The sequence below is a fragment of the Taeniopygia guttata genome, chromosome 6 (genome assembly GCF_048771995.1).
Source record: "Taeniopygia guttata chromosome 6, bTaeGut7.mat, whole genome shotgun sequence".
Taxonomy (NCBI): Eukaryota; Metazoa; Chordata; class Aves; order Passeriformes; family Estrildidae; genus Taeniopygia; species Taeniopygia guttata.
In genome coordinates, this window is record NC_133031.1 from 17955670 (window position 1) to 17979608 (window position 23939).

General features: G+C 52.9%; 1 protein-coding gene across 1 annotated transcript in view; it reads right to left on the reverse strand.

Moving 5' to 3' along the window:
• PSD (pleckstrin and Sec7 domain containing) overlaps window positions 1-21593 on the reverse strand; it is a 37515-nt gene extending 15922 nt beyond the window's left edge. The window contains exons 1-9 of the mRNA XM_030275959.4: window positions 21352-21593; window positions 17548-18439; window positions 17365-17467; window positions 16277-16745; window positions 10339-10782; window positions 2446-2640; window positions 1876-1956; window positions 1204-1316; window positions 326-384 (exon numbers count right to left, since the gene is read on the reverse strand). Of these exons, the coding sequence (XP_030131819.4) occupies window positions 326-384; window positions 1204-1316; window positions 1876-1956; window positions 2446-2640; window positions 10339-10782; window positions 16277-16745; window positions 17365-17467; window positions 17548-18315 (2232 nt within the window). The 5' untranslated portion in view covers window positions 18316-18439; window positions 21352-21593. The remainder of the gene's footprint in view (window positions 1-325; window positions 385-1203; window positions 1317-1875; window positions 1957-2445; window positions 2641-10338; window positions 10783-16276; window positions 16746-17364; window positions 17468-17547; window positions 18440-21351) is intronic.
• Window positions 21594-23939: the final 2346 nt, after the last annotated feature.

Sequence of the window (23939 nt, forward strand, 5' to 3'; positions counted from 1 at the left end):
TGCTCCCAAAGGCAGCTGGTTTTGGAGTCTTATTCCCTCCTTCTTTTCCTGTTCAGTTTTCTTTTCTCTCCTCATTCCACCTCTACATCTTTCAGCTCAGCAAGTTTCCTTCAAAGCCCCACTCTCTCCTCCATTAGCCCCTGCTCTGATTTAGCCTTTCTCGCCTCTCCTCGCCAAACACATTAAGGATGACAAGCTCTTATGGTCCCAGGGTCCCATGCCTCTTGCCCGTGTGGCACTGTCCTCACTCTTCCCTGAGCACCTACAGTTTCAGGGTGGTGAGGTCAGACGGGGACAGACTGGAGCAATGGCAGTGGTAACTTACGTGTCCATGCAGATCTGTGTTTAGCAGCATCAGGGCACACGTGAGGGTGTGGGCTCCATCTGCAGCACAAGCAGAGGACAGGAATTAGAGCCCCCAGCCCAGCCCTGCAGCTGGTGCTCCATGCCTCAGCATCTTAGGAGGTCTCTGAGCCTCCAAGACAGCACTGAGCCCCCTCCTCCCACCCTGGACACAAGGGGACACAGCAGTCACTGCAGTGCTGACAGCCTGCAGGTAAGTCGGCTGGTTCCAAACCTGAGCATACAAATTCCTTTCCAAGCCTGCTGCCCCTCTAGCTAGGCAGTGATGTTGTAGCCAATCCTGCAGAGCTCCTAGCATGGCAAGGTAGGACTGACACAGTGTCTGCCAGCCAGGCAGCCCAAACCTCACCAGCCCCAGAGCCAGCCCAGAGCAGACCCAGAAGCAGACTCATTCTGTATGAATGCACACAGAAGTGGTGTGAAGACATGAAATAGTATAAAGTGGATGTGCTCCCCAAATGCTAGGCACACAAGTTTCCTCATTTAGATATTCCCTGAGCAGAGGGTCTGAGAGCTGGGGTCTGTTTGGTGAGGAGTGTGCTAAGTATGTCTCTTGTGTTAATCTGCTCAAGGTCAAAATTAAGAATGGGCTGAGCCCCAGTTATGCATCATCCAACCAGACTAAGGCTTAAAAAAATAAAATCTAAAGCATCTGAAAGCATCTGTCATTTGAGGGAAATGACATACTGGGACTATCTTCTAAGGCATCCGTATAGGCTCTCTCCTGCTCTCTAGTTTCAGTCTGAGCACATTACTGAGCTGACAAACACATAGGCTCCTCTGAAACACACACATGCACACACAGACACACACTTCCCACAGATATGCACAGTTTCTTACCTTCTGAAGAGATGGCATTGGGATTACACTCGTAGTAGCGCTGGGAAAAATGAGCCAGCACTCGCTCTCGCTCTTGCGTCTCTCCCATCAAGGCCAGCTCTTTTAGAAAGGTCCTGAAAAAGCAGCAGCGGGGTTGGTCACACATGAAGCCCACTGCAGTTTCTTCAACTCACCCTGTGCAGGAATGGAGCTGTGCTTTCTGGTTTTGAGACCTTCCTGTGTGCTGGATGAAGCCCTGTTTTGCAGAACCTTCCCTCCCTCCAAACCCACTGTGAGACTCTCCTCCAAGTCCACAGCACTATATCCTGCTGGCACATCACAGAGACCTAAAACCAATCCCAGGAGCTACACTGGGAAAAGAGGTAGGTGTAACAACAGAAGGATTTGAGGTCAAGACTTGGAAAGTCAGACCTAGGTGAACCAGATTGTCATTCAACTGCACTGACCAGGAGTTAAGACCAGGAGTGTTTTTTCTTGGTTGCATGGCTGAGAGACCATCTCGGAAATCACCCTCTTCTATTTGAGAGGTAAGAGGATCTCCAGGTGGCAATCATGGGGTCTGCTTGCTCCTGCAGATCTCTGTGTGGTTGCAGAACTGCAGAGGGCATGGTCTGGTGGGACCCTGCTCTGGTGGCGACCACACGCACACATGTACACACACTCAGTTCTGACCTGAGAGCCTGATCCAGACTCATCCCTGTGAACACGAAGAACTTCAGATATTCCCCTGCCACCATCCTGCTGAACTCGTTGCTGAAATAGAGAAGGGGGAGGGTGAGAATGGAATCAACCAAGCTGTGGGGACAGCCAAAGGCACAAAAGGGTTGGGTGGATTCCAGGACGCTGGGAGCTCCCCAGGGTTGCAAGAAGCATGCCAAGGACAGAGACACCCCATGCTCCCATGAAACTGGGAACACTGGGCATATAAGAGAAAATGGAGAAGCTATAGAGGGAAGGGCCCACGAGAGGTCGGCTAGCCATCCCCATGCCCCAACACCTTACTGAAGCATCCAAGATGCAGTCATGGTAGGAAGGTACGAAAATCTGGATGTCTCCTAGGTTTTAAGGCCTTTAGAGGTAACACCTGGTACAAATGTACCAGTTGCAAGGAGCTGGTTTTGTGGTCCTGCCAGCAACTCCTTGCCAGCCTGGTGCCCCACAAGGGCAGTAGCTGCAGGTGCACTGCGGGTGCAAGTGAGCTCCTTGCAGAATGGAACATTCCTTCCAAATACACACACGTACTTCTTCCCCAGGTGGCGAGCCACATCAGCTTTTTTAAAGCCATCCAGGTTGTAGAGCCTCTTGGCCAGGCGCTTGGCAGCCTCCAGGTCAGCCTTGTGTCCATTGGAAAGGGTGTCCGTGCTGCCCAGGGCCAGCTGCTCCACACTGTCCATGTCCGACTCCGAGTCTGAAACCAGCTGGCTCTGGGGGCGGTCGCTGCAATGGGAAGGGACACTCCACGTTAGCCTGCCTAAAGATCCCCTCCTTGCTCAGCTGCTTAGGAAATGCATGTTCCTCACCCTGCTTTGGAACTAGCTACTCACTGCTGGGACCCAGGATGAACTGCACTGGTCAGAGACACTCGGAGGTCAGCTAAGGGAGCCAAGGGAAGGTGCAGGAATGCAGGTTTGGGAGGAGAAGTGGGGTGGTGGGACAGCACCAGTGACTGACTGGACCAAAGCACTGCAACCAACATTCATACTGGATGTGGAAGAAAAGAACAACTACTCCAAAGTGCCCCACTTTGAACTTGTGAAACTGTATATATGAGCTTAGGCTCTGCCAAGCTCAGCTGTACCAGCGACTTGGAGCAGAAACATGTGCACATCACACACTGTCCTACAGCTCTGTACTCATTTTTTTAATCTGGACAAACTCCTTGTGCTGCTCTCAAGTGCAGTTTCTACCCAAGACAAGACAACTCCAATTCCTTTATTCACCTTTGCCCACCCACTGATTTCAAAGCACTACACAGATGGCAAAGATGAGGCAGAAAATGTGAGGACAAAGGAAAACCCCCCTGTGCTCCCAGCTCACAGTGGAGTGCAGTCTTCTCCAGGCTGCCCATCAGCTCTCGGCTCACCACGCCTTAAATGGCCATGTTAGGAGACACTCTTGGCTTGGCCCCCAAAGCAATCTGACTCAGCTGTGCAGAAGTTATCCCAACCAAAAGCTGGTTGAATCTAATCAACAACAAATGTTAAGCAACTCTGACCTCGCCCAAATTTTCTGGCAGCCCTTACAATGTTCCAGTCTGATTTATTTTTAAAAGTCTCTAATTGAGTTTTAAGAGGCCTGCTCTCCTGAGCCAATTACCCAGGCAATCTCCTTGAGGCTCTGTTTTTTTCAAGAAGGACAAGCCTCCTCCTGCTCAGCACTGCCTGTCCCAGGGGAGCCCTGCACAACACTGGCAGGCTGCCTTGTGGGGGCTTTCAGGTGCCATTCTCTCCACTTTCCTGTCACCCCCAACCAGCATGCAGCAGGAGAAGCTGCTCTGCACTCAAACCTGTGGGTCAGACAATTCCTTGGTGCAAGTCCTTGGAGAGATGTGCTTTGCTCAGAACACTGCTGAACTCAGTGATGCCAGGGGGTGACTGTGGTAAGACCTGGATGGGTGGCTGAGGCAGATTTGTGCCCACTTGGCTCCAGGAAGACCATCCATCACTCTAATGCACCCTGGTGGAAGCAGCCACAAGAGGGGTCACAAGGTCACCCTGAGCTCACCAGGTCTGACTCCACCAGCTCTGGGGAGCTGGGCAGGCAGCTTCCAGCATCACTGTCTGCATCAGGAGCACAGCCCATCCTGTGGGCAAATCTCCCACCTGCCTAAAAGCTCTTGTCCTCCCAGCACAGCCACATTCAAAGGTGCTGCTGGCATGGGCCCAGGTGCCTGGCTGTACCTTCACTGTCTGGCATGGTCAAAGCTGCTCTGAGGGGTTCTCCACAGCAGAACAAGCTGGGTGCTGATGGACCAGTGCTGAGCACACACCTGGGCCCCACTTCAGCTCCTTGTGTGGCAGCACTGTGACCTCAACCAAGGACAGAGGTCACAGGCTCTTTGATTCCCAGAGGCAGAAGAGATTAATCCATCCCAGCAGCTGGCACCTGCCAGCCATGGGTTGTGGTGACTGCATTTTTTTGCTAAAATCTTGATCTTTTTTGCTAAAAAATCTTTTTCACAAAATCTTATCTTTTTTGCTAAAATCTTTATCACAAAGGCACAGGTACTGTCCTCTTTGCAGCCCAGCAGTTCCAAGTTCCAGTTCCAGTCACCCTCTCAAAATATTTTAATTATTCTCTACACCATTCCTAAAACTCCTGATATCCTTCTGGACCTCATCTATCCTGCCTGAGAGGTTGTCCTCCCTCACATAGCCAGTTCCTGGAGCATCCAGGGACAAACCTAGAGCTCTGAATCTCCTCCCATGACCTGTCTTCCTAATCTATGGTCCTCAGCTTCCCTATCTAGTGCTGAGCACCCAGGTGTGGGTCATTTACAAAATCCCTCTTGTCCTTCAATACCTCTATCTCCCAGCAGGGTCCCAACCTGTGAGGTCCCAACCTGTGATTACAATTCCTGCCTTGCTTCTTGCAATGGGCATGAAGGGATCTCAAACCTTGAGTCTCAAAGTAGCTCTACCAGTGGAATTTGCTGCTCCCTCCCTCACCAAGTTCCAGCACTGGTTTGGTGTTTTACAGCAAAGTGTAACCTTGCTTTCAGGATGAGGCACTATTCAACCATGTCGTGAAATGGTTTTTTTTTCTAGCACTCAAGCCACTCTCATGCAATTAAATATGGCCAACCAGCCTCTGTAGGCTCAGTATGCCCTCTTTGTGGTACCTGTCTGCCACTACTCAAAGCCACAATTGGCTTGGAGAACATGCAGCTTAAAGACAGAAAACCAAGAGCCCAATTCTCAAGTAAATGGAAAGCAGAGCAAGAAACGTGTCCATGTCTGAGGTAATTGAGGTTATGCTAATTTTCTCAACAATGAGCTAATTGCAGATCTCAGGGTAAGTGTTTTATGGTGTGTTTAGTAAAGTGACATTTTAGTTTGGCTTGAAGAAACACTGAGATAATATTTTTTACATTAAATACACACTTAAGGAATAAAGATCAAATTTGATATTATGCAAGTATCCTTGGTGTACATGAAATAAGTCACTCCTGAGCAGACACAGCGCTAGCTCATCCCTCTCCCTGCTGCCACCACTCATGTCATTGGGAGCACAGTCCCCCTGTCACCTCAGAGGCATTTCCTAGAGCCCAGAGTGCTGCAGTGAGGCATGTCCAGGGGTCTCTGCAAGGAAGACACATCATTCAGCACAGGGCTCAGGGCTCACCCTGGGACAGAGGCTCTTCACTGATCACTTCCCACCCCAGCTCAGCAGAAAGACTTGTGCTCCTGGCCCTGGAAAGCTGCTGCAGAATCACGGTCCTGCTCAGGGCCACCATACCAAACACACTGCTTCTTCCAGATCAGATGGTTCTCCAGGGCCCAGATGTTCCTTCTCAGGGCCAAACACTCCTTTCCTGGAGCTGGATCATCATCTCACCCCCATATTCTTCCTCTAGCCAACTGCCTGAAGCCCAGAAGCAGAGATCACAGCACCTTCCCTGGCTGCAATGCAGTGTGTCACTGCAGGAATCCTGACATCCTCTCCACCTTGCCACCATCAACCAAGCTTACTTGGCACAATGTTTACTTGGTTTTCCAAAAACCAGGAGCAAATCTTCTCCTGGATGTGGAGCAGCAAGAAGGCACTAGTTCTGCAAAGCCAGGCCCAAGGGGCTGACCTCCACCTCCCAGATACCAGCACAGACGTATCTGCATGATGGGACCCTTCCTGCAGCAACAATTTCTTCCCCTGGAACTGGAGTGTGCTCAGCTGAGCTCCTGGGCTGTCCAGGTCCATCCTGACACAGTTCCAGGCAAGACACCTGCTGCAGGAGACTCCAGACCTTTAAACACAATTCAAGTACCTCTTGCTCCCCACATGAGGCGGGTTTCATCTTAAACCATGATAAGGAGCCTGGTGCAAATCCACAAGGGACAGGTGCATGGGACAAAGTAGCAGTCACCTCAATTCTAGAAGGCCCATGTGCATAGCTAGATTGCCTCTGCCAAGCAAACCAAGCCTGCCTAATGCTGCTGCTAAGAATGTACCAGACCGGATCTTTGGCTGAGCTAAATAAATGCAGCTCCCTCCATCGGTCTCAGTGGAACGACTTTGATTTATGACAGCAAAAATCTGGGCCAGTTCATTCCTCACAGAATTGAAGTTAGGGCTGGGAGGACACTTGAAGGTCAGCTAGACCAGCCTCCAAACACAGGCATGGCTGGTGGTGCTTTCTGACAGCTCTGGAGTCCAACAATCACCCAGCCAGAGCAGCAGCCACCAGCATTACTGCTGACAGATCCAGATAGGACTGAACTTTGGGCAGCTGTGCCCCTCCTCAGTCTTGTTTCTCTGCAGACTTCCAGAACCTTCCTGCAGCACCAGCATTCTCTGGAGATGTCTATTTGTCCTCCATTCCCATCCCACCAGCTTTTCTTGTGAGGGTCACAACTGCTCCTGCAGAGGACAGGGACTGACACTAAAATCCCACTGAACAATTTCTGGTGCCAGCTGAGAGCCTTAAATATCCAGTTACTCACCTGCTGGATGGAGTGTGGTCTTCTCCTTCAAAGGCAGATGCTATAGAGTCAGCACAGGAAAACCTGGGTGTTTTGGAACCTTGGGCCAAGACCAGCCTAGGGGCTCTGAGTCAGATCTGAGAGCTGGAATTAATGCCTGACACACGGGGCTGCATCCCACAGGTATGTGCTGCTGCTCATGCCACTGTGGGCAGACCTGCCATCCCTGGGATCCACTGTCTTTTATGCCGTGGTGGGCTGATGTGTTCTGTGCCCTGGCTTCTTCTGCTCTTCATGGCTTGACATGGCTTGCATAGGAGAAAATTGCCCGCAGGCTTGTCCTTTATTTCTTGCTGTGCCGATGGTTGTGGGGAGACCTCTTCATCCTGCACACTAGCCTCGTCTCCCTACTGTGCTATCACCCCAGCCCACCCCATACCTCCCTTACCCTATCTTCATCCTTTCCTCAAGGTCCACCTTCCTCGGCTCAGCTCTCAGCCTCAACCTCCTGCATCACACTCCAGATCCACCCCACGGGGCCCCAAACTGGGCACAGCCCTTCAAGGCATCCTCACCAGTTTGCCCAGTGCCACCTGGGAGCTCAGGCCAGCTGAGAGACCTGCGCTGGCTCTGGGAGGGAGGGGCAGCGGCTCCCCGAGCGCTGCGGTGACAAAAGGCCCTTATAAAGGCAGGCAGCGAGCCGGCGGGCAGGCGCCGTGCCCGGCACACGCCACAGCCGCGCTCTGCAGGGACGCGGCTCCGGCTCCCGGCGCATCCTCCGCGTCCCCCGCCCGGCCGCCAGCCCCAGGGCTCCCCGCTCCTCCCACACAGCCGCGGCTCCAGGGCTCGGCTCTCCCTCTAGCGAGGCTCCGGGCGTGCTGCCCTCGCCGTGTGCCTGGCCCTTTTCACCAGGCGGTTTGCAGCCCCGCCTTTGATGTTGCTTCTCCCGCCTACCCTTCTTTCTGTCCCACCGCAGGCCAGCCCCGATGAGGTCCCAGCAGAACCTGCCTCGCTCAAGGGGCGGGTCACGTTTCTTCCCTCCGCAGACAAACCTCAGGGACCGGCACGGGGCCAAGGCTGGCTCCAGAGGAGTGGGATTGCAGGGAAGTTAGGCAGCTGGATTTCAGGGGTCTTGCACCCCCAGAGAGATGCAGGTTGCCCATTTACATTCCTCCAGTCTACCTGTGCTGGTGGCAGTCAGCCTGTACTGCTTGGTGTCACCATGGACAGTGGTGAATGCCATGCTCTGGCCCTGCTGGCACAGGTGATGATGCTCTATAGTGACTGCAGAGGTTCCCTAACTCCTTTCTTTATCAATTTCCATTGAATACCCCTTAGTGGGAGAATTACAAGATAAGCTCTGCTCGATCAGATGAGCCCTGCCAGGCATCAGGATCTGCTGGTTCCAGTTCATGAGAACCTTTGAGCAATCAGCCCAGCCACTTCTTCCTCAAACTGCCTGGGAATTTTCAGATTCATGGTCAGCTCTACTGAGAGTCTAGAAAGTTGGTAGCACCAGTGATTGGGAAGAGGAAACTTCTTGGATCTCTCCCTTGCCAGAAACCCCTGCCTCCTGAGGACTGATCCTGCATATGATGGACTGTCTCAGACCCTAGTCCCACATGCCTTCGCTGCTTCCCAACCTAGTTCCTGCTCCCAGCCCCAGTCTCCTCTCCTTTCCTCTGCAGCAGACTGCAGATTCCAACCACACCTGCCTCTCTGTCCAGTGTTGCCTGTGGGACTGTGAGGGGAGGCTCACTCCATGCTGGGGAGCAAAGAGCTGGACTGCTATCTGCTGGGGGCCTGCAGCAGGGCCCTGCTTCTTCACACCTCATTTCTCACTGTCTTTCCTGCAGTCTCTGCTTCAGGCCACCACTGGAGCCAGGGCACCTGCTCACCAGCTGCAGGGCAGCATGGCAGATCAGAACAGTCCAGGACATGGGCAAGAAGCAGGGTCTGAGCTGGACAAAAAAAAAAAAATGCTGTGCAGGGACCTACTGATAACCAAGGGAATAGATTCTAAGTAGGGAAAGGTAGTTGCCTGGGGCTCTGCATGCATGTGTAACAGAAGGTGAGACTGGCAGTTCTGGTGCTATGGGAAACTCAGGCCTTGGGTTCCCCAGGCCAGGGAGCATAGTGGGGACTGCAGCTGCATTTTCCCCGTGCTCCTCTGTCACCAAAGCAGAGTTACTCCTGCTGGAAGAGGAGATGACAAGAGGCTCAGCAAAGGTGGGCTCAGCAAAGATCTAGGGCAGCTTGGGGGATACACAACATCCCTCCATGGCATGTGTTGCAGGCCAGCACTGTTCTGAAACCAGAGCTAGGAGGGGAGAACAGCACCACAGCGTCCTCGGCACTGCCAGCATGCTCTGTGCTCCACTGACTGTAAACCAGTGAGGAATAATCTCTGTTAAGCCACCTCATTGCTGCTCCTGCTGCCAGCTGTGTCTCTGTACCCTCCCACCTGCCTATGCCCCTGCATTGCCATGCTGTGGTACAATGGTATCCCATGGACAGTTGGTCAGATACTGTCCTTTTGGTTTCTCCAGGGTGCTGTGTTTCAGTCCCTTCCCTTGGCACAGAAATAGAAAGCCAGTTCTTCCTGCAGAGAAGCACTGATCATGGCTGGATACTGTCACCCTTCACTGCCAGACATGACCAGTTTTACTGCACAAATTTTGTCAGACCTCTGTGCTCCGATGTCTCTGGCTTCAGTGTCCCAAAGGTAGGGAAGGCCTAACCCAGCTTCTCTCTGCCCCAAAAGGCCCTTGGACTGACCCAAGGGCCACAGAGCTGATGCAATATCCCACTCTCCTCTCTTGACTGCAGACACTGGAGAAGACACAGAGCTTATATCTCCACCTGACTGCCCCAAGCTGAGCCTACAGAGATGGCACAGACTGTGACTGGAAGTGACATAGGTTTGTGGTGGAAAAGACCAAAGCCTGGAAAGTGCATGAGGGTTTCAGGATGCTCATCTCTGCCCTCCATCTTCCAACATAAACAAGGCTAGGTAGGTTCAGGAAGCCAGAACAACAGGCAGAAGACCATGGGGCTCCTGCCTTTAAGAAACAAGTGCAGATGGCAAGGAACAAAGTCCACAGTAGGGAAACCATCAAATTTCTACTGGTAGTCAACTTCTGACTGACCTCTCCCCATACCATCCAGATACAGGACAGCCTTGCAAGGAAAACCATCACAGGATGGAAGTTCTGGCATTCCCTGATTGCTTAGCTGAAGGAAACCTCACAGTCCTCCAGTACCTACAAAGCTGGCAAAGATGGAAAAGGAGTTGTGCTCCCATCAACACACCTGCCACAATACCATGATGATCACTGGCCTGATCAGCCACTGCCTAGAAAATCTAGCACATGCAGTCCTGACCCTTCCACAGCAACACAAGTTAGGCTCTGGCTGCAAATCAGACCTCAGAGCATTAGATTCCACCTCAAGCCTTAGTGGCCCAGCTGGACAGCAAGAAACTTTGGTCACTCACCTTGTGTTGGAGGCCAAGGGAGTGCCAAAGCTGTCCTCTGAGTGGCAAGGGCTGTGCTGAGTGCCCTTCCTTCGTTTCCTCTGTTCCTCCTCCCTCTCTGTCCAGGGGGCATCTGTGGCCGAACTGGTCCCAGAGTCTGGCTCTAAGTGAGCCAGAGGAGCAAAGTTCTCCTCAATCACCTTGGCGCTGTCTCGGATTTTTCCCTGTATTTCTGGGGTGAGGGTTGGGAGGTCAAAAGTGAAAAAGGTCCCATGGGTACGGGCTGGGGAAGAAAGGATGTCAATGGAATCCAGGCTGGTGTAAGATGTGCCTTTGGCTCGATGGGACTCCATGATGGTCTCAAAATGTTTGCTGAAAGAGTCCATGCCATCCTTGGAGAGGCTGTGCCCTAGAAGGAAGGGCACCGGAGACTTAAGCATACCTTGTGTGTCTCGGTCCATGATCCTAGAGGGAAAGAAAGTGAGAACTGATCATTGAAGAGCAAGAGATCAAAACCCCAAAACAAAAGCCCACACACTGCTTCAGAAGGAAAATGAGAAGTGTAGAAATCTCCTCTGAACATCTGTAGACCACCAAGGAACTGCCTCGTCTGCCCAAGACACCATGGGAAGCAGGACTGGGCTGGCCTCCCTCCAGACATATGCTTCTCCTTTAATGCACCACAGACTTTTGTTCCTTTAGTGGCTCATCCTCATAAGAAGCTTATGAGATGGCTACTGCTCCCAATCACTTGACTTGAGCCTAGATCCAATAAAGGGCTCAAGTACTAGAAGCAGGATGTGGTTCAACTCCATTTCCAACCAAATCTGGAAGTGGCTGAATTTTTCATGAGCCTTCATGAACCTTCTATCACCAAGAAGGCTCCTCCTGAAGCTGCTCAGGACAGCATGACACCTTCCTCCATGAACACTGCCCTGTGGTCACTGAGCACTGTGCTCAGAGCATGACCAACACTCACCTGCAAGGTCTGCTGGCTGTTTTCACAAGGTGATGTTGAGTCCCAGGAGACATGTGTGACTGAGTTCCAGGTTTCCCCAGGCAGCACACAGGGAGCCTCACACCCATCTCTGGGCTTGGGGATCTGAGCTCACCCATGCTCTAGAGGTCATGATTGGTCCTAGCTCATCATCTTGTCATGGATCTGCCCCACAGAAAGGCCCAGCCTGTCTCCAGGGCTGGTCTTGGTCCAGGCCAACATAGAAGTTTCTAAACCCTGAAGCCCTGAGTGTCTTGTCCTGTAAATGAGGTGAAGTACAGCCTGCCCACCTACCTAAGCACATGACAACATGGATGACTCCAACCCAGGGAACATCAGTGCTTCAGCAGTACAAGCACAAACACAGCCCTAAAAGCCTACTTTACTCATAAGCTGCTATCATTTTATTAAAGCAGCAGAAAAGCACTTCTTATGCCACTCTCTCCTCTGATTAAAGGAGAGGAACTGCTCCAGCCTGTCATAACATTTGTTATGAACAAACAGCTTCCTACAGAGGGCTCAGAAGATGAGTTGCTATAACACACACCAAATTATTTTCATTCATTAGCCTTCACATGCCACTCAAAAATCTCACCCCAATTACTTCAGTAGGCCAGAAGCTGGCAGCTTGACTCCCCCAGAGTGCCAGCTGGTTTCAAGGGGAGTGCAGTGAAGCCAGGCACAGGTAAGAAAGGCAGGGTGCAGGCTGATCTCACTCATCCACCAGTGTTTCCCTGGCTGTGCAGCACCATGTGACACTCACGATTCCTGTGGGAGCCCCAGGAGCAGCCACTTCTGAAGTAGCTTTGGTGAGGACAAGGCAGAAGAGACCTCTTTATTATCTGCAGATGTGCTTTACAGATGCAAATGCGCATTCTCCATCCTTCCCACCCAGCCCCATGCTACTAAAGCAAGCTAATGCTGTTGATCATTTGGCTCTTCGAATCCATGAGAAGGGTGCAAACTGTGCCAGGGAAGACAATACCAGCAGATTGGAAGGTATCTTGTTTCCAGGAGAGGTAGGTGGGCTTATTTTTGTGATCAAGTATATTGCCACCAAGCCACAGAAAAACCATGGCTGGGTTTGTCCACGCCATCCAAGCTCTGGAAACAATATCTTCACCCCAAAATATCAAGCACAAAGCCATTTCAGTTCAATGATGTAGCTGCAGCAGCATGGGAGCAATATTGCCTGCTCAGACCCAGGTGTTCCATTAGCCCCTGCTGCACTGCTCAGCTCCTCCACCCTCTGCCCTGGTCCCCCAAGAAGGGTCGCTGCACTGAGACCAAGCCAGACAAACCCAGCTGAGAGGAGCAGAGGAGAGAAGGAGATGCAGAAGCTGTAATCAAGCATCTGTGCAAGGGTGACAGGCAGCAGGAAAGCAAATAGGCTTCCAGCTGTGAGCTGGTGCAGGAGAGGCAGTGATCCTTCCTTAGGAGAGGGCCTGGCAGACTTGGAAGGGAAGAGGATCCAGGAGCCAACAGCACCTCAGGCAAAGCTCTAGGTGCTGGATCTGAGCAACTGGGTTTCTGATGTATGTGATGGCTGATGGAGGGGAAAGGGCTTTCTCCACTCTCCCTGCCTCCGGACACATGGTGCTGCAGAGACATACCATCCTTGGCAGGGAGGAAGAAAAGGGGAAAATCTCTGGCCCTCAGTGGTTATATCTCTTTGCTAAATGCTCCTGTGACCCTCCAGGCCCTGACTCAGCCATGCCCCACTCCTTCAGGCTCCTCCAGCCTGCACAGGCATATTGCTGTGTGAGGATCCCAGCTCAGTTCAAAGAAAGTGGGACTGTTCAGCACTGTCCAGCAGCCCCTAGCTTTATTCCTCTCTCAACAAGGTTCTTGTAGGGACCTGTCTCAGCAGCTCCTTGCAGTCCCCCCAGGCTCCTCTGCACTACTCCTTCAGCGTGGCAGCAGCCTGCTCTTAGGGCTCAGTGTCCTCACTGTCTCATACTTAGGCACAGGTACTGACCACAGGTACTGCAGTCTCCCCTGACTGTCCACACTCCCCTGCCACATCACGCTGTCATGCTGTCCCCTTCTCACCCACAAGAGCTGTAGGCTCCTCCCCTGCTCATTGACAGGCCCCTGCCAGCATCACCCTGAGCATCCCCTCTGCAGCCCGAGCCCAGTGCTGCATCCAGGAGCATCACCCTGAGCAACCCCTCTGCAGCCCGAGCCCAGTGCTGCATCCAGGAGCATCACCCTGAGCTGTGCCTCTGTGGCCACTTTGGGCTCTCGGACAACATATCAGAGGCTTGATGCAGGTTAAGCACGTGTTTAAGCATTTGATGAAATTGAGACCATAACCAAGGCTTGCCCTGTGGCTATTTTCTTGCCAACAAGCAGCAAACACAAAGGCTCTGGAAAGGCTTCCCAAGCAGCATATCTAAGGGCTTTTCTAGGCAAGGCTTGCAGGGAGAAAAGGCATCACTGCCTCCCATCAGCCCTCTGTGCTCTCAGGGGAGCAGAGCATTCTCTAGCAAAGCCTCTTCTCTCTTATCAGCCCAAGACACCCATGTGGAGGGCCAAACCAGGCTTTTCCTACAGCTTAGCCAGCATGTCTGCTGATTCTCAGGGAGGAAGGGAATTGAGCCTGCTCTCACTGACAGGTCTCAGCTCTCTTGGATTAATAGGAACAAAGACAGTAGGCTTAGACTAGTCATTAGAGTCAGTAGACATAACTCTGAATATATTCAGGAAGCAGATTTGCTGGAAGAAGACAACCTTTCTTTCATCACTTTTCATGTCTTGTTTGATTTGGTGTAGATTTTTTTTTTTTTTTTGCTATTAGTATGCTTTCTTATTTTGTGAGGATAAATTACAAAAGAAGATTCTGAACTTTGGCTAGAATATGAAGCACAACAAAGTAGTACCAAGCCAAAGGCCCCATTGCAGAAGGTGCTAAACCCTTACAGCTAGATTTTCAAAGGGATGTAGATGTCTAAAAGCCGAAAATCAGCATCAAAAAGCACTTCAGTAGTTTTGTAGGGCTGGTCCTTCCCAGCAACCAGGACAAGTGTGAGGTTCGGCAGCTCCTGCAGCAGCAGAATGGTGCCAGGTCCTTCATCCCCCTAAATTCACCCCTCCTGTGAGCAGGCAAGCAGAAAGCTTGAAGAAGAAAACAACAATACTGGTGACTGGTAAACAGGGATAAGGACTGCAGCTGCAGAGCTCAAAACAGTGTGTAAGCAAAAACCCAGGGCTGTGATGCAGAGACTGAACAAGCTTGTAATTTGAGCTTCGTGATTTTCAAGGCACTGTCTACAGGGTCTCCACTTACCAGGGGAATATTCAGGGGGCTGTAGGGGAAAAAATACAATGAAGCTGTGCCAAATGAACATGACACCCCCATACATACACTGGTAATTATACTGAGAGCACCATCTTTTAGGATCAACAGTGATTCTTTAAGGAGACATCCAAGCTTTCAGCACTGGCTGGGGAGCTACAGTAGGGTGTCTCAGAAGACAAAAAACAAGTCTAGGCTTACAGCTCATAAAACTCACAGTGGTCTCAAAGATACTTGGAAACAAAATAACACTGCAAAAAATCTTACAGCAAATTGAAGAACTTGCAATAACTTTACACCTCACTCAAACATCCATTTGGAAAAAAAAAAACCACATTACAAATGGCTTATTTTCAGCTTTTGTCTAGAACCCAAATTTTTGAGGACAGGGTCACTGGCATGTATTTGTCCCCTCCAACAGAGATGTAAGGGCTGTACAAACTGACAGGAGTTCAGCTCCCCTTGAGATGCACACCTTCCCTCTTTGTTAACTCAACACTTTCATTCTTTTCCTCCCCAGTGCAGGGGCACTTCTGTATTAATGTATTATATTATTTTTAATTTCTGCTGACATCAAAACCTCCCTTTTCCTTCCCTTCCACTTAAATGCTCCCCACTTACCTTCTGCACAGCTAGGTGAGTTCATGCTGCCATGTGGCATTCCAGGCATCATCCTAGTTTTGCACTGCCCAGATGAGACCTGTTCCTACTCTATGGAGCATTTGCTGATGATGCTGAACCTCCTCACCTCACTCAATTGACTCACCTGACTCACTTGACAATACACATGTCAGAACATTCCTGCACAGGGCCTTTCCCCTCCAGCTGGCTCTCACACAGTGCCCAGGATCTGATGATGCCCATCACTTCTTATGGTCAAACTACCACTCCAGCAGAAACTCCATGGGCAGAGTTTCATGCCACCAAGCCAAAATGCCATCTCCCATATGTGCTGATTGCCAGTCTGGCACGGGGCAGACAGCAGCTGGGAGCACACTTACTGCCCATGGGTAGGCAACTGAATGATAATCTTCATGCCACCCACTCCATCAGCCTCCCAGAACAGGGTGTTTTGCCACACATGAAAAATGACACAGAAGGTAACAAAATGCTTTTTTGATCCCAACATATCCCCTATGCTTTCCTGAAAATGGCAAATACCTAGTGAGGATGAGCAAATGGAACTGCTCCCACTGCTGAAGTACAGTCATCTGTGGGGAGAAGGACAGCCCAGCAGCACCTGGCAGCCCCGAGTAGCTCCAGGACACGACCTGTGCTCTGGTGTCCTGACACTGTCACTCCAACAGCTGGCAGCACTGTGGCAGGATGTAATTTGCCTGGCAGGACTCATGCTGGGAACTTCAACTCAGCTGGGCAACCTGAGCTGCAGGGCTCACCCCAGGTGAGTGAAGCCCATGGCACAGCACCCAGAGCTGGATCCCTGTGCTGGCTTACTCTTTCCATAGGGCAGTGAGGGCCCCTTCCCAGTCCTGCCCCCAGCCCCAGCACCAATCCCTCTGATGTGATCCAGGAACCATCTCACCTTCACACACAGCTTGCTACTGGGATTTTTGGCTCAGACACTTCAGCAGAGCTTGTTTTGCCATGCAGGGTACAATAACAAGGGTGACAGGAGCTTTTTGCCTTTGCACACAGAGCCTCACCTTTCCCTGTTTTCCTTCCTCATCGCCTCAAACACCTCATCATCCTCGTCCACATCCCTGTTCTGCAGCCCATCCTTGGAGCAGCTGGTAGCTGGGGCAGGTGGCTCGTCTGGTGTGCTGTTCCTCCTGCCTGGCGTGCCCACAAAACTTGGGTTGCTCTCACTGTCCTTCTGGCTCTCAATTGCTGAATCCACCTCCTCCTTCTCGGCCAGGATATCATCGATGTTGGTTTCACGATAGCACCTCAGTGGCACAGTGTCCAGGTCTGTTTCAGAGTACTTCACTGTCCTCCTTATAATCCCAGTTTCACAGGAGCCTGGCTTCTGGCTGCTCAAAGGAGACACTTCTATCTCCACCTCCACATGGCTCAGGCTGTGCTCAGGTACCAGCCCTGGTGACTTGGCTGGCAGAGGGGAGACAGACTTCTGGGGGAGTTCAGCCAGGGGAGCGGAGTCAGGAGCAGAGGAGCCTGCAAGGAAGGCCCAAGCATTCAGAGCTGTGGGGAGCTGCAATGGGGAGCTCTGAGGACAGCATCACACACACACAAACACATACTCCCACACCCCTCCCAAGAGTGTGGTCACATGTCATGGAATCATTAAGCTTGGAAAAGACCTCCAAGATCGTCAAATCCAACCTTTGACCAAACACCACCATGTCAACAAAACCATAGCACTAAGTGCCATTCCAGTTGTTTCTCGAACACCTCCAGGAACAATGACTACCGTGTTAAGGGACACGGGGCAACAGTGAAGAGGTGGCAGAAAGAGTACAAGAGGCAGATACAGGCTGTCAGTGCTAGTGCATCTCTAGCCAGCCCTGAGACCCCATCTAAACCCAAAAGCTCTTCTGCAGAGGCAGCCAGGGGCTCTTTGTCATCTCTTTTGCATAGTCACAGGGGACTTTGCAGGGAGGTTGTGATCTGACCCCAGAAAGACATAGGCTGGCTGGTGTTGGGGGGATCTCAGCTCTTTGTTGGGCACTGAGAAGACCCAAGGGATGGGCAGCCCCAGTGTGACTCCTGCCAACAATCCAGACTTAAAAGGAGGGGTAGGCCAACCGGATGGCATCCACCTGCAACTTCTTACCTGTCTTTGGGGTATCTGAGGAGCCATAGAAGAATTCCCACTTGGCCTTGGCAATGCGCTGGGCATGGGCAGAGCTCTGCCGGGGGTACAGCCCGGTGCTGCCCTGCAGACAGGAGAGCAATGAGTGGACAATGCATCCCCAGGGCAGAGCCCATGCCCAGTGTAGGACACCCTGGTACCTACCTGATGTCGGGGCTCTGGCTTCAGGGGACTCCTGGCGAGGCTGGGGAACTCCTCTGGCAGCCCATTGGTTAGGGATCGGCAGAGGCAGCTGGTGTCAAGGGCACAGAGCTCCTTCCCACAGGGACGTGTTTCCCCTGGAGTCCTGCCCCCAGCCAGAAGCGGGTCAGACGCGGAGGCCTCCAGCTTCAGCGTCTGCAGGAGCCTCTCCTGGGGCAGGGGCTGGGGCTGGAGGGATCCCACGTCCCCACCGAGCTCCAGACTGCGGCTGAGGCTGTGGGGGCCATTCTCCCAGCGGAGATGGGGGGTTGTCGGGCAGCCCAGTGTCCGCACACTGGCCTTCTCAATGAAGCGGAAGGTGACCACAGAGCTGCGTCCCTCTGGGGCTGGCGGACTGCGGCTGCCCGGAGAGGCGACGGCTGGGCTGGGCCGGCCCCACCGTGGGGTGCAGGGGGCGGTCAGTCGCCCCGTGCCCGGGCAGCCCCCGCTGCCGAAGGGCGCTGCCTCAGCCGGCCTGCGGGCCAGGGAGCCCGTGCTGTTGTAGAGGCCGAGGGGGCAGCGGCGGGCATCGGGCGCCAGGCCCTTGCGCAGCAGGTGGAGGCGGCCGGCGTTGAGGTTGGGGGTGAGGCAGGCTGGGGGGCTGCACCGCCCCGCCTCGGGGCTTCCCCCCGCCAGCCAGGGCCTCCGGTTCACCCTGTGGGCAAAGGGCGGGGGGGAGGCAGTGCAGCCCTCCTCGGGGTGGAAGCGGACAGGTGCCCCTGCTTGGGCCATCCTGCCAGAATAGGGCACAGAGGTGTCAAGTCCGGAGCCCAGCAGGGTGGCACAGGCACAGCAAGGCAGGTTCCCAGCACCCCTGAGATGTCTGAGACAAGAGGCGATGCATCCTCAGGCAGCTCTGAAACAAGGCAAGGAGCTGGTTAGGGAAGGGAAGGAATGGAAAAGAGTCTGGGGCCATGGGGAGGACAGGCCAAATGTGCCCTGCCCTCATGGCAGAAGACAGATATGTGCCAGCCCCCAGCAAATCCTCTCCTGCTGCAAGAAGCAGGCAAGGTTCATCAAGGGTATCACACCAGCACCACTGCAGAGATGCTGGCAGCCCTTTGCTTGGTCGCCAGGCACACGGAATGTTTGCTTTCTCCCCAGGGTGCCAGGATGCTCAGGCACTTTCCCCACAGTTCAGCACCCTACACATTGCAAGAGAATGCACTATAAAATGGATTCCATTCATTCTGCTCTAGGCTGAATATATTTACTACTCACAGCCTACAGCCTACTAAAGTAAGGGGGGGGGGGGGGAAATTATCTACTGTATCCCTGAGACATTCTCCGATTATACTTGCTCAATATAATAATATGAGCAGCAAGGGCAAGGGAGCCTCTGTCTTTGGAGGTCAGCCCGGGTTTAAACTGTGTCACACCAACACATGTCACAGCAACTACTGATGGCACAGACAGAGCTGTCAACACCAGTAGATTCAAAAAACAGTGGTAGGAGACAATCCCAGCCTGGGGGAACACAGCAAGCCTGCCCTGCACACAGCTCACTCGCCTGCCTGTCTCTGCCCAGAGACCGTAGACCCGGAGATGACACCAGCCACTCCACAGCAGCAGGTGGGTGGCTGCAGGGAAAGGCAGGACTCGGAGCCCCCATCAACCTCACTGGCAGGGCTGCTGACATTTTTCTTTCTCCCAGTGGAACTAAAACTTGTACTTATCCTTCCCTGAGTTTCTTCGAATTCCTAATGTGCAGAGAAGACTCTGCCTTGGCTGCTTGTGCCTTCTGACAGATGCCAAGATACTGAGTCCCTCACTTTCATAATTTGAAAGTGAGAAACCATATGCCAGCTGCAAACAGGAAAGTATGATTTTCTTCTCCCTGTTTCTGAGTGCAAACCAGACAGGATTAAATTCCTAAAGGACATGGGACTGAATTTTCAAGTGTTTAGGCTCCAGAGATGCACAGACAAAACTATTAATGAAATAACCCAAACCACATCTGTGAGGTAGGCACCCCTTTATCTGCACTATCACACTGATGAAAAAATCTGTCTTGCTGAGCAACAGCAATCTCCAATTCACTCACTGCAAATTTTATTCTCCTGATTAATTTATTATGTACTATTTTTACAATATTTTTCTCCTGTTATAGTTGTGTTCACATTCAAGGTTGCTGAAGTTAACTGCTAAATAATAAAGATGCAGGGTTTATATATTGCAAATGAAATTCTACTTTTTATCTCAATGCAGACTAAGATATATGCCAAGGAAAAAACTTATCTCTAGGAATAGTTTGTTTTCTCTGTAGCATAACAAATCTACAAAAACCAGGCTATCCCAAAACATTTGAGTTACTACTAGAATAAATGGGATAAGCAGAATGTCCTCCTGGTTATTAAAGCAGAATTATCAAATTTAGAATAAAGGTCATGCCTGCCTTTGACCCACCAAAGCTGGATGGCTACACCATGCAGTGGAGTGAGCTTTTCTTTAATAATGAGAGGTAAAAAACACAAATGCAACTGAGATGAAAAACCAATGATGGAATGAATGAGCTACAGCTTCCTGCTTGCTGATTTCAATTGTGAATAGAAAGGATGCTCCTTAAATCACTGTAATGAATGGGTTGGGCTGTAAAGCACTGGTGGGCTGGAGAAAACCTTGCTGCTCCCACTTCTTAATGACAGGAGAAGTTTTGCAAAGAAAATCTCACAGGGTGTCTGCCTGGGCAACCCTGGGCATGCATTCAAAGATAAAAACTCAGGAGCTGCAGTGTGATAGCCAGGGGCTGCACATCGTTGGGGGATTAAATTTGTTCAAGCAAATATCTCACAAGAAACTTATTCCTCCTGTCTGTCCCTTCTTAAGGGCCAAACAAATGTCCAGGGATGCTTCCTGGGCATTGCTTTGAGCCATACCCAGTGCAACAGGGGATGGCTGCTCCCCATGCAAGCGCTTGCCTGGCGGAATGGGGCGATGCGGAGTGAAGGCAGCAGGCAGCAGGAACTGCTTACGCTGCGGGGGAAGCACACACCCACGCCACGGGAGTGTGGGGACAAGGCGTAGGAACTGGGGGAGGATGAGAAGAGATTGGGCGAAGAATGGCACAGAGATGGGAGAGAGGCAAGAGGCGCAGGGCTGGGGGTTAAATTCACACGATGGGCAGTATTTGTGTGCTGGACATGGAACCCATGGCAGGGAATGGGGGAAACCAGGCTGTGGCTGCCGGGCTACCTGAGGGGGCTAGGGGCCCTGGGAGATGACTGCTCTCCGGAGGGACAGAACAGTTTGAGGGGATGAAGTGGTGACCCAAGCGGGATGTCTGCAGGCCCTGAGGCTGTGGGGCAAACAGGTGACCTCTTTCAGCTGTGGTGTCTAGGCAGGGGACGTGTCCCCACCTCGGAGCTGAGCTGAACATGCTCTTCACCCACCGGCCCCTCCTGCCCGGCTTCCCTCACCCGGCACCTCCCGTTCGGCGGGATCAGCCCTGAGTGGATGTGACATCCATCCGGATGAGGAGGGAGCACCCCCGGCCAGGGGGGCTGGCGGAGCTGCCCGCCGCGATCTCCCTGCCTGGGCATCGGTCCCGCGCCCTTCCCGCCGCACCGGCACACCGGGGCCGGAGCGGGTCTCGGCCCCGCCGAGGCCACCGCAGCCCCGTGCCGCCGCCCGCCGGTCACCGCCGCCAGGAGGGCGCAGAGACGCCCCGATCCCTGCAACAACTGCTGCAACTTTCCCCGCTCCCCCGACGCGCCGTTTCGGCCTCCGGTCCCCGCTGCGCCCCGCCCCGCTCCGCACCCCGCATCTCACCGGCAGTGCCGCCGCCGCCACCGCATCCTCCGCGCCGCTCCTCCGCGCTGCTGCCGGCACGGCACGGCCCGGCCCGGCCCGCCCCGTCGGGCGTGCCGCGGTACAGTACGGTACGGTACGGTACAGTACAGCTCGGTACGAGACGGTGCAGCACGGTGCCACCGGGCGCAACCCGCCGCTCCCTGCCGCGCTAATCCCGGGCCGGGCCTGTCACTCCGCCCCGCTGACAGCCACGGCAGCCAATGCCAAACCCCGCCGGGCGCCGCGCCCCGCCCCACTCGGCGGCACCGCACACGAGGAGCGGCCGAATTCACACCGGGGTGCCTGTCCCCGTGTGTGGGCAGGCCGGCGGGTCCCCCACCCGTGTAGCATCCTCCACATGCTCAGGTCCCGGTGTGCACACCCCCTGTGCCAGTGCGAGCCTGGTCTCCTGCACTGGCAGCGCGACCCCGGATGCCGGTGTGCCTGTTCCAATGCCGCACCATTCATGTCCCCGTGTCCTGGTGTCCATTTCTCCGCCCAGCAGCGTGCACATCAGTATGAACGGCCAGCCACTGCTCAGCTGCATGCAAGTTACTGTGTGACCACTGGCACGTGTCGGTGCGTGAGCATTCACGTTCTGTGATTTGTGCCCTGCACCAAAGGGTACCGGGCTCCCCTGTGCCCCACCATTACTTAACAACCACGAGGATGAGAAGACAAAAGCTGCTGTGCAGTCCAGGCTACCAACCAACATCAGCAAGTCCTTGATGTAGAGGACAGGTTCTGTGCCAGGGACTTAACTCTCCAAAGGTCATCACCCAAAGCACACTACAGCCAGGGGTGCCAAGGTGTCTCAGACCACCAGGAACTTGGTATCGCGGTGTCACTAGCACCCCAAGGATGGTAAATGCCACATTAATCTCAGGAAACCACTTCTATTCTAGATACAAGGGGGAAAAATCGCCTACCCTTTGTCTCCTGCCTTGGCATGGGGACTCCACTGGCACCAGTGGCATGTGTGAGCTCATATGGGACAGCTGGGTACCAAGGTGAGGGGTGCTATGGCAGGGCTTCAGGACCCTGTGCTGCCAGCGCACTGGGTCTGTGTGTGGCAGCCATTTGGACTGGCAGCCAGCACTTTGTGCCCTCACAGGTTGCCAGATCGATTTGCTATTAAACGGCATTTTATTACCCAGCCCAGCAATCATTATTAAATGTGTGTGAGACAAGAAGCCCAGGGGAGCTAGGGCTTCATGTGCACATCATATCTGCAAGAGAATTTAGAAAGACCTGCCTCTCCTTGCTGCTTTCCATGCCTGCAGCAAGCCCAATTCCAAGCTCACCTACCCCCTCAGTCTCCCAGAAAGTGTGTCTCCTTCTGCCCTCCCAGGCATAGAGAAAAAGCATCAGGCAGGGCAGGCTTTCCTCATATTTAATGCATCAAAATGCTGCCATTTTCTCCTTCCTTCTCCAGGCTCCTGCCTGTGAGGGGCCTCTCTCCCCCACACTGAGGACTGTGGGACTCAGCTGCCTTAGACACAACAGGCTTTTCTGGCAGACTCCAAGAAGCTCGGCTAATTAGGGGCCTCACTGCTGAAGGATCAACGACCTGATTCCTTCAGCAGCTTCTTGATGGCAGAAGGGCGGGGAGGGGGAAGGCTTTTCTCTAAGCCACAGCCAGAGTGACAAATTTAACCAAGTGGAAGACCTCAGAGCTTTCCCAGTGTGTCCATACCAGAACAAGGTGTGTCTATGCCTTCCCAGCACCTGCAGGCAGCCCTGGTGAGAGCTGCAGACAGTAAGAGATTTCTTTTCCTGACACCCTGGCTGGAGATCCAGATCATTCACAGTAAACATTTCTGTCCAGAACGTGTGTTTTCCCTGTTGTAGCAGTAGCTGTTCCTCCCCCCACAGTGTCTTGCTCCATATCCCACTCACTTTCCCACAGCCCTAACACTCATGAAAGATGTGTCCACATACATGGGTCTGGCCAACATTGACATAAGCCTCACTCAGATCAGGATTTTTCAGGATTTAGCCCTGCATCTCCTGATCCCTCCTGCTGTGAATCCCTCCCTAGCTGATGCGGGACATGAGGGAGCAGAAAACCCCTCTGGCAGATGACAGAAGGGGACAAGGTGTCCCCCACAGTTCAGCTTCCAGCCCAATCCAGTGGGCTTAGCTAGAGAGATAGGAGTGCCATGCACTGGGAACCCTCTTTACTATCATTTGGGTACTTCAGGACCTCCAGTCCTTGCCTGCAGGTACCACATCCTTCCCGTATTAGAGTCCACTCAACTCCATGTCATCTTTTTCAGCCTCCCAGGTCCTGAAAAAGGGAGCTTCTAGAAGTTTTCTAACTATTGCCAGCACTGTCTTTGGTCATCTTCATAAGTCTGCAATACACTTTTCCCTCCCAAAGGCAGAAGGGTCTCGGTATCATCAGGGCAGCACAACCATGAACTTCCAGCTTGGAAGAGATCAACTTGACATGCCATAGTGTCCAAACAACTGTACAGATCTGGATGAAATTTGGGTGAAGAAGGGCCCCAGCTGGCTCCAGGAGATACTCACACTCAGTTTGCCCTAAGACACATGGATCAGTC